Source organism: Sinocyclocheilus anshuiensis, unplaced genomic scaffold (genome assembly GCF_001515605.1).
Source record: "Sinocyclocheilus anshuiensis isolate Anshui unplaced genomic scaffold, SAMN03320099.WGS_v1.1 scaffold113, whole genome shotgun sequence".
In the NCBI taxonomy this organism is placed as follows: domain Eukaryota; kingdom Metazoa; phylum Chordata; class Actinopteri; order Cypriniformes; family Cyprinidae; genus Sinocyclocheilus; species Sinocyclocheilus anshuiensis.
The window spans coordinates 714,114-724,123 of NW_015539827.1; the positions used below are offsets into that span (position 1 = coordinate 714,114).

Sequence of the window (10,010 nt, forward strand, 5' to 3'; positions counted from 1 at the left end):
AACACATGGTCTTGGGGGGGGGGGTATTGGGAGAAAGATAATCAGGAAGTGCCATCCTTGGGATGCGGAATATGGCCGCGCCTCTTATCTAGCACGTTCCTGAGATACTTTTTCCCTTTGTTAGCGGTAGGCTTCCCTTGCTGACTCCTAGAGGGAGGAGGGGCGCAGTTAGCGATGCTAGACTTTTGATCTTGTCTATGAGCCTCCGCTCTAGACCGATCATCCCCCTTAGAAGAGGATTTGGAGCATTGAGGAATGAATTTCCTGAAAGCAGCTGATTGTGCTTTTGCCTCCCTGAACTTCTCCACAACCACCTCGACGGAAGTGCCAAAGAGCCCGGTCGGCGAAAGTGGAGCGTCGAGGAGAAAGTCTTTCTCTTTCTTCCCAATGGCCGCAAGGTTGATCCACAGATGTCTCTCCGTAGCCACCATCGCCGCCATTGAATGCCCAATGGCAGCAGCAGTTTGCTTGGCGGTGCGGAGAGCTAAATCTGTGTTGTGGCGCAGCTCTTCGACCACCTCAGGTGACAAACCTCTGCCCTTATCCAAATCCTTCAGCAAGTCAGCCTGATAGGCCTGCAACACCGCCATGGTGTTCAAAGCACCACCAGCCTGACCCGCTGCCACATACACCCTGCCATTCAGGCGCGAGGTGGTCTGAAGCGCTACTGACCTCGAGTATCCACGCTCGGCCACACCCTCAACATTAGCATAGTCAGCATGTTGAAAGGGATGCAGCCGAAAGGAATATGGTTTCCCCCAGGATTTAGATATCTCCCGGGGTCGGGACGATCAAGACCGGCCAAAAAGCTCTCATCTAGTCGGCCGCGAGCCGGTTTAGGCTTCTCACGCATCCAAACCAGATCGAGCCGCTTAGTGGCGCGATCCATCACATCCACCATATCCCCGTATGCACGGCTGGGAGTGGTCGATGATGACTCAGTGCTCGCACTTTCATCATCATCACCAACCACATCAACCTCTTCATCTTCGTCATTATGACTAGAAGAGCCCAGCAGCTTGCTATCAGGATCAGATGACTCCAATGAAAGAGTGGCATAGTCAGCATGTTGAAAGGGATGCAGCCGAAAGGAATATGGTTTCCCCCAGGATTTAGATATCTCCCGGGGTCGGGACGATCAAGACCGGCCAAAAAGCTCTCATCTAGTCGGCCGCGAGCCGGTTTAGGCTTCTCACGCATCCAAACCAGATCGAGCCGCTTAGTGGCGCGATCCATCACATCCACCATATCCCCGTATGCACGGCTGGGAGTGGTCGATGATGACTCAGTGCTCGCACTTTCATCATCATCACCAACCACATCAACCTCTTCATCTTCGTCATTATGACTAGAAGAGCCCAGCAGCTTGCTATCAGGATCAGATGACTCCAATGAAAGAGTGTCTGGATCCCGTAGCACGCTAGAGCTCGCGGCAGAAGTTTTTGAAAGATCCATACCTTTCTCGAACTTTTCCGCGAGCTCAACCTACGATCCCCACGAGCTGATTCAGAGCCCTCAAACACTGAACGCGCATGCTCCTCCCCCAGGCACATAACGCACAAGTCATGCGTGTCCTCAGGTGTCAAATACCTAGGACACGGAGGCACGCACTTCTTGAAACGCTCACCCGGGTTGCTAGACATAGTCACACACTGCTTGCAACAGATGGCTCCTGAAGACAGCAAAGTGGATGACGTATTCAGCAGGTGCCCTTTTATACTTTCGGGCACCCCGCCTATGACGTCATGGGCCAGATAGACCAATAGATTGACGTTGTTTCACACGTGCTTCAGACACCGGTCATGCAGGCTGCATTCCCCAATTTGCCCCCTAGGGGGCACAGTGTGGAGTTCCCTAGAAGAGGAACCAAACGATAAAGATGCTCCGAATACAACAAGACGCTGTGCAGTGCCAAATTGAAAAAAAAAAACAAAAAAAAACCCCCCGGGACAGAAAATAGCCTATTACTTCTAAAATAATGATGTTTTTGTATGTAAAAAATCTTGATAACATTATAAGGGGACCTCAGAGAACAATACAAAATAAAAAACAGAGGCAGTTCATGACCCCTTTAAAAAAATGCTGGTAGTGGCTGTCAACTTAAAAAAAAAAAAAAAAAAAAACACTGGCAAGGGAAGAGTTAAGAAGTCAATTGGTCTGCAATTATAAAACAATCGATATAGAGTTCAAAATGTAGTTAAACATTAATTGTTAAACATTAAGGGAAAATGTTCCTAGTGACTTAATGCATACACTAAAAATCACCTTGGGATCAGTTGCTCAGAATTCACTGTGAAAACTGATCAGAAATGTGAACTTAGTTAGTAAAGGTGTTAGTTTGCAGATGATACTTGCTTTGACATTGAGTTATTTTGCAGCAAAATTTAGACATTTTTAAATGTAACGTGCAGTATATGTCCAAATATTTTTGGAAGTCACTTTACATGCACAGCACATTTTGCTCAAAGAAATAACGAAAGCAGTGCAAATTACATTACAACTTCAAATTTTTTTCCAGAACAACACTTCAGCTTGGCTTTCTTTGTCTCCATCAAGAGTGGCACTCCTGTTATTCCATTGCTCTGTTGTACTGAAACCTCTGAGAATAAATGGTTTCCATTTGGTGAGCATGTTTTTCCCTCTCAGCTGTGGATCAGAGCAGGAAGTTGAGCATAACGAGTTCGTGAACGAGGGTTCACTCAAGCAAAGGTTCATTCAGAGGTTACCGTTCAGACTTCAGCTCTGAATTCCATATCACACACTCCCTCATGTGTGTGTTTCAGTTTTTCTCTGAAGTCCCCACTTCAAAAGGACTCCCCGACTACTGATTTAAAAAAATGTCCCTAAATGCTAATGTTGCCCAAAGCCACCAACCATTCTAGGCCGACAGTAATACCCTTGCGAGACAAGGTTCTTTGCACATTTCATGTCCGTAATATAACCCTAAATCTGAGATTTTACTTTATTCCTCCAGAAGACTTCAGGAAGAGGAGCAACAGTACCGAACGTCCTCTCTACCTGCCATCCCCAACCCCTTTCCTGAGCTCTGCAGCCCTGCGAGTTCCCCTACGCTCAGCTCTGGCTCCTTACCTCAGTGTCAGCCCTCAGGCAAATATGTAAGAGGCCCTTTGTTCTCATTCCTCTCTCTCTTGAAGGAATAGTTTACTCAAAAATGGAATTTCTTTAATTATTTACTCACCCCCTTGTCTTTCCCACCCAGTATAATTTTCTTTCTTCCATGGAACACAAAAGGATACATTCTGAAGAATATTTGTGCAACTAATTTTCATAAAGCATTAGTTCATGCTGACTACAGTCATGCTCCAGAAACCACAAAACAGCATAAAAGTAGTCCAAAAGAACTTCTGATGCATATGATGGCTTAGTGTCACTGGCTTCAGTTTGGTGCATCAGAGTGCTTTATTTGAATTGATTTATTCCATGGGGGGTATGGACTGTCACTTATAGAAAAGAGTTGCAGAAATATTCTTAAAAAATGCCATTCCTTCTGTGTTCCATGGAGAAATTAACAGCACACCGGTTTGGAACAACATTTGGGTTGGGTAAAAAGTGACAGATGCCATGTCTGTGTGAGTTATTCCATTAATCTTTCTGTATGGTTATTAAGCTATGTAAGGCCTCTCAAAGATTTTTTTATTACATTTGTAAATGTTAGTGTTAGGATAACATGGTTGTTGGTGTAATTTCGATCGTGCTGAATTGCAGTTCGGTGTGGTGTATTGCTTTAACATGTGTCTAGACACTGGTTTCCCAAGAAACGTGTCACTTCCTCTACAGTGTGACTCATATATTCTTACAGTAAGTCACTTACAGTAGTAATAAAAATCGATGTCCACATGTATGTCCCCTAAGACATAATCATGTCTTCATCCAAAATGAAATAAAATATTTTTGGGAATTTATAAAGAACTTTTAGCCGTTAATGGGATAGGACAGATGGGAAGTGGCAATAAAACATTGTGAAAAGAGAAGAGGTGTGATCAGAAAATGATGGAAGACTGATTTGAACTCAAATTGCCTAAGGACCACCATGTAACTTATTTAAGCATATGCTAAATGCACCACAATGCTAGACCATGATTTTGTCGTTTTTAAGATGGCACCTGTATGCATTTGTTTATATTGTGCATACATTGTTTGGATCTCTGTGTGTGAGCATCTGTTGTGTGCGTGTGTGTACTGTATATATAGCTATCTCTGGACCCCTGGCTGTCACGTGTGAGCTGACTGAGGCCCTGATATATTCCTGGAAAGCCTTGTCATTGCTCCAGGCTAACCACCTCCATATGGGGCCATGGTCTGTTACCGTAACACGGTCCCCATGTTACCGTAAAAATCACTACAGACATTAATCAATTACCCTAATCCCTCTCTCTTTACTTTTATTGTCCTGTGGATGGAACCCAGTAGGGGTCTAAGTGCTAGAGAAGGCTTTTGGTCTGTCCAAAAGAGAAAACAACCTGAAAGAACACCTGGAAGTCATTTAAAACAGCTGACAAATCGTCAGTGACTGATGATGTCCATAAATATTATCAAGATATCAAGCACATTGCCTGTTGTTTCTATGTGAAGTGAATGTGAATAGCAGACGTTATTTTGGAATATGAGAAATGAGAACATACTTGTTGCATGGCCTGTGACTTGACATTGTGTTTACAAAGGATGTGAGCACCATGTCTCAACACGTCAGAATTATATCACCTCCATCCTAATCAGCCAGGGCGTGCCATTAGAAGCGCTGATTGAGGTGTATTGTTATGCTGTGTTTATATTTTTGACTTATCTTTTTTTTTGTTGTTGTCAGAGCTGTGGTGCAAACCAACATTTTTTCTCTCTTCCATGGAAAACAAAAGTAGACATTTCTGAAGAATATTTCAGTCAAGTCAAGCCACCTTTATTTATATAGGACTTTATACAATAGATTGTGTCAAAGCAGCGTTATAGTGTCAAACAGGAAAATATATTGTGAATAATGCAAGAGGACAATAACAAAGAGTCAGAGTTTTCCAGTTAAAGTCAATTGAGTCAGTGATGTCATCATTCAGTTCAGCTCTCTTCCAATAGTGTCTGTGCAATCATTCAAGCATCCCCAATTAAGCAAGCCAAAGGCGACAGTGGCAAGGAACCAAAACTCCATTGGTGACAAAAAATGTTTTGTTCCCCGTTCCAGTTGACCTAATTAATGCATCCTAACAATCCTTAAACGGATTTGAATTATAGAAATGCGATAGTGTATTATGTGTATGCCAGAATATAGATTTAAACTGACAGAGTGTGTCTGCCTCCCGAACAATGCTAGGTAGATTGTTCCAGAGTTTGGGCGTGCAATCATTCAAGCATCCCCAATTAAGCAAGCCAAAGGCGACAGTGGCAAGGAACCAAAACTCCTTCTGTGACATAAATGGAGGAGAAAAAAAAAACATTGGGAGAACCCAGGCTCAGTCGGGGGGCCAGTTCTCCTCTGGCCATACAAAACCAGTATGGAGTGGTTTAATTCCAGGCTGCAACACAGGTCAGATTGAGCAGAGGACTTGTGACCTTGGAATAAGAATGAAACAGACTAATATTAGCATAGATGCCATTCTTCTTATGATGTGACAAGTACATCAAGTGTTATAGGAAGTATTCCCGGTTCCGGTTGACTTAATTAATGCAACCTAACAATCTTTTAGTGTAACAGATTTGAAGTATAGAAATGCGATAATGTGTTATGTGTATGCCAGGTTAAAGAGATGGGTCTTTAATCTAGATTTAAACTGACAGAATGTGTCTGCCTCTAGAACGGTGTTAGGTAGATTGTTCCAGAGTTTGGGTGCTAAATAGGAAAAGGATCTGCCAACTGCAGTTGATTTTGTTATTCTAGGTATTATCAAATTGGCAAGAGTTTTGAGATTGCAGCGGATGTGAAGGACTATAATGCGATGTGAACTTGCTCAAGTACTGAGGAGCTAAACCATTCAGGGCTTTATAAGTAATTAGCAAGATTTTAAAATGTATTCGATGTTCAATAGGGAGCCAGTGTTGACAGAACTGGGCTAATGTGGTCATACTTCCTGGTTCTAGTAAGAATTAGCTGCTGCATTTCGAACCAGCTGGAGTTTGTTTATTAAGCGCGCAGAGCAACCACCCAATAAAGCATTACAGTTATTTAACCTTGAGGTCATGAACGCATTAATTAACGTTTCTGCATTCTGCAGTGACCATTGTCTTGCTCCAAAAAACACAAAAAGACCATGAAGGTAGTGTAAAAAGAAATCATCTGAATAATAATAAAAATAAATAAATAAAATATCTGTGAGTTTTTTTTGCTGTACATTTGACTTGATTATATTTATTAGCTTCTGACTATTACATCAAAGCCACCTTCTGATGTTTCTGCTTCAACTTGTGATCTACTCATTTAAATATTATTTGATTTTATGTAGATGTGTGTAGTCAAATGTCATTGCATTTAAAAAAAAATTATGAAAAATTTAGATTTTCATAGCTCCAACTCACAGCCAATAGTCTTGTGCATAATCAGGGAACTTCCTACGGTAATGTGCAGCTTGGTATTTCCACTGAAATAAGGCCTCAAGGACATTGCATCTTGATGCAACATTGGTTGCTTTCAGTGTAGACATGATGTAAGGCAGTAGAGCTGGCCTGAGAAAGAGTGGCAGATTTTGAAGTCAATTAATTGCATTTGTTTTGAGTAAAGCCATGTCTCACCACATGTGTAGAATTTGGCACATTTGTTTCTTTTTCACTATTCACATCTATTTATGACTTTGTGTTTTATTTATGCCAATGTAGTATTTTTTAATTAACTCACTCACAATAAATCACCTCTTCACAAAAATAAGGGAACATTCCCCACAACATTTGAGAATCAGACAGTGTCAAAAAATTTTTTTTTTAAATGTTGTACATTGTTACATAATAATAAAAAAATATACTTAATATACCTTTATACAAATATACTAATATAGGCACCTTTGAAGGCACTCAATGACACCTTACAGCAAAATGCAAATCAATAAAATACAAAACAATACAAAAACACTTTAAGTGTGAAGTTTCTTTTTTTCTGAAGACATTTTGAAGAATGTGTTTAACCAGACCATTGATGGTTGTCATGCCATGGCCTGGTTTGTGTTTGTTTTCCTCCCCCACATGCTCCATGTCCAAGTTTTTCCCTCATGTCTGATTGTGATATTGATTCCAGGTGTTTCTTGTTAATTTCCTCGTTTATTTCCCTATTTAAGCCCTATGTTTTCCTGAGTCCTTCATCCTGTCTTATATCGTCCTAAGGTTCCTGTGCTACGTGTGAATAAAGTCTGTATTTTGTGAATTCTCCCACGTCTCCTTGCTCCTTCGCTCCTCGTTCCTAGTACTGTAACAATGGTCTTCATTTAGTTCCGTATCGCCCCCCCCACCCCATACTGTGGAAGTCAAAGGGGACCATCAAATATTTGGTTACCCATATTCTTCAAAATATCTTATTTTATGTTTGACAGAAGAAAGAAACTCATACAGAATTGGAACAATTTGAGGGTAAGTAAGTGATGACACTTCATTTTTTGGGGTAAACTATCCCTATAATTACATCTTTATATGTAATTTCATAGTTACATCTTTTGTCTTTGAAAATGTCTTGCTGAATATGCTGATAAGTACAGGTGCATCTCAATAAATTAGAATGTCGTGGAAAAGTTAATTTATTTCAATGTTAACTAAAATATACTTTAATGCCATTTATATTAAAACTTGTTATGCCATGTATTTAAATATATTTGTAACTAAACATTTGAATTGATGTACAATTTAGCACATTTAAAATATATTAACTTTAAATGTAAAATCAAATAGCATAGTACAGTTAAAAATGAAAACGGGTGCTTTACATGTGCTTTAGTATGTTTGTCAACTCATCAAAATAAGTGTATCTCTTTAAATCACAAGTCATAAGGATTAAAACTGTACATCAAAGTAGAACTTCACATTTATAAATTGCACTTATTAAAAGTCTACTTAAGTGTTTTGAGAATCAGTCATGAAGGTGTACTATCTTTAAGTAGCCTTTTATTTCATTAAATTGTCTGCACATTGTTTTTGTATAAATATATCTTTTGAAGTGATTTGAAGTACACTAAAAGTACACATTCAATACGATTAAGCATACTTCTTTTTCACATAGTTGTGCTTTCTTTCTTTAAAATAAATGCCACATTGAAACTATTAACTGCTATTTATACTGTTACATTCCTGCCATCATACTCAAGTTTGGCATGTGTTTTCAAATACACTTTGGGACCACTGTAAGTGTCCTCAGAGTGTTGTATAGAGGCAACATAGTGTATTCTGAAAATCATATGTGTTATGAAGCTGGTTTCTGGACTCTTTTACATGTTACCTTCCCACAGCTGCCTCTGGTTTGCACCCCCTGGATAGTTTTTCTAAAATGCATGCTCAAAGAAGTGCAGATGTCTGATGGCCTGCTTGCCTGGTAAGAAACAAGACGTTTTGTGTTTACAGAATTTTCCGAGCTGCGGGCGCTTTCTGACAGGCCCCCATTGCTCTCCCAGATCCCACGCGGAAGGCACGCGAACCAGAACCTTCCACAAGCCAGCCGGCCCTTTGACAGCATAACATGGCTCTGCAAAATTCAGAAATTGTAGAAATTTCTTGTGTCTCCTACCTGACTCAAGTTTATTTTAAAGTTTATTTGTAACATATTTGTAGCAGGGTTTATTCCATTCTAGAATCTTCTACCCTTATCTGAAACACACCAACAGCACAGTGAGAGAGAGATAGAGAGAAAGAGATAGACAGAGAGAGAGAGAGAGAGTAAAATGTAGGCTTTAATCCATTTAAAGCACTCACTGACATCACGTTCTGGCACCCACCGAGAAGGCTTGGAACTGAAATAAGGGGATGAGCAATATGCTTAATAGTATCTTACCTCACTTTAATGTGTTGATGCATTTTTACTCTAGGGTGAGGTAAGCGGCTGGAAATAACCCAGAACTGGGAAGGGCTCGCAGGCTCATCAAGCCCACACAATACGGCACAACTTGAGATGGGACGATGAGAAGTGCTTACTGTGTTGGGTTTGCTATAGTCGCTGAGGTGTGGTATGGGCAGAGGTTGCCAATTGGTCTCAGGTCATTGTGTCTGTTTTTATCACAGCAGGAGGTGATATTTAAGCAATATCACATGAGAAGTGAGTGCCGTTGTTCCAAATATTAAAACAGGTACAGCTGTGCTGATAGTCAGACCAACAGCATAATTGTCAGTGCGACATTGCACTGATATTTTATCACACTTGCAATCAGGTTGTTGACTCACATGAGACCCTTACATTAGTTGCTTATGAATGAGAAGTTAGTGTGTCCAAGATATTGTCTCTAAATAACAACATTTGCATAAAAAAACAGAACACGTTAAGATGTTACTACAGTTATCTGTACTGTTCTTCACCATGTGTAGGGACCCTGTCAGTTGGAACACAGCTTCAGATTCTAAGTATGTTCTTGTTTGTTTCTCTGCTTTCTGATTGTCATCATGTTTCTTGTTAAGTTAGGGTTAGGGTTAGGTTAGGGTTAGGCCTAACCCTAACCCCGCTGTATCCACCGCACGTGCTTTTAAGCTTCCTGGTCGCTATGTCACCCCGCCCGTGACGTCTCGCCCATCCATTGGACTGATTACACACGTGATTCAGAGCGTGGTCATGCTGATGGCGTTCCCATAGTGTTTCGATGCAGCTCGAGTTCCTGAAGGGGAACAAGCAGTTAGTAAATGAATAGAGTGCAAGTCTAAAAGGGACAAGTTTTTTTAAAGAATAGAATTAGAATAGAGAGTGTTAGAGTTAGAGGGTCAAATAAAGATGGAAAAGATGTATTTTTAGCCGATTCTTGAAGGTGGCTAAGGGCTCAGCTGCTCGGATTGAGTTGGGCAGGTCATTCCACCAGGAGGGAACAGTTAATGTAAAAGTCTGTGAAAGTGAT

General features: G+C 40.7%; 1 protein-coding gene across 1 annotated transcript in view; it reads left to right on the forward strand.

Moving 5' to 3' along the window:
• LOC107684229 (growth factor receptor-bound protein 10-like) overlaps positions 1-10,010 on the forward strand; it is a gene marked incomplete at its 3' end in the record, with an annotated part of 108,975 nt that overhangs the window by 71,967 nt on the left and 26,998 nt on the right. The window contains exon 5 of the mRNA XM_016480443.1: positions 2,975-3,116. Coding sequence (XP_016335929.1) covers positions 2,975-3,116 — 142 coding nt within the window. The remainder of the gene's footprint in view (positions 1-2,974; positions 3,117-10,010) is intronic.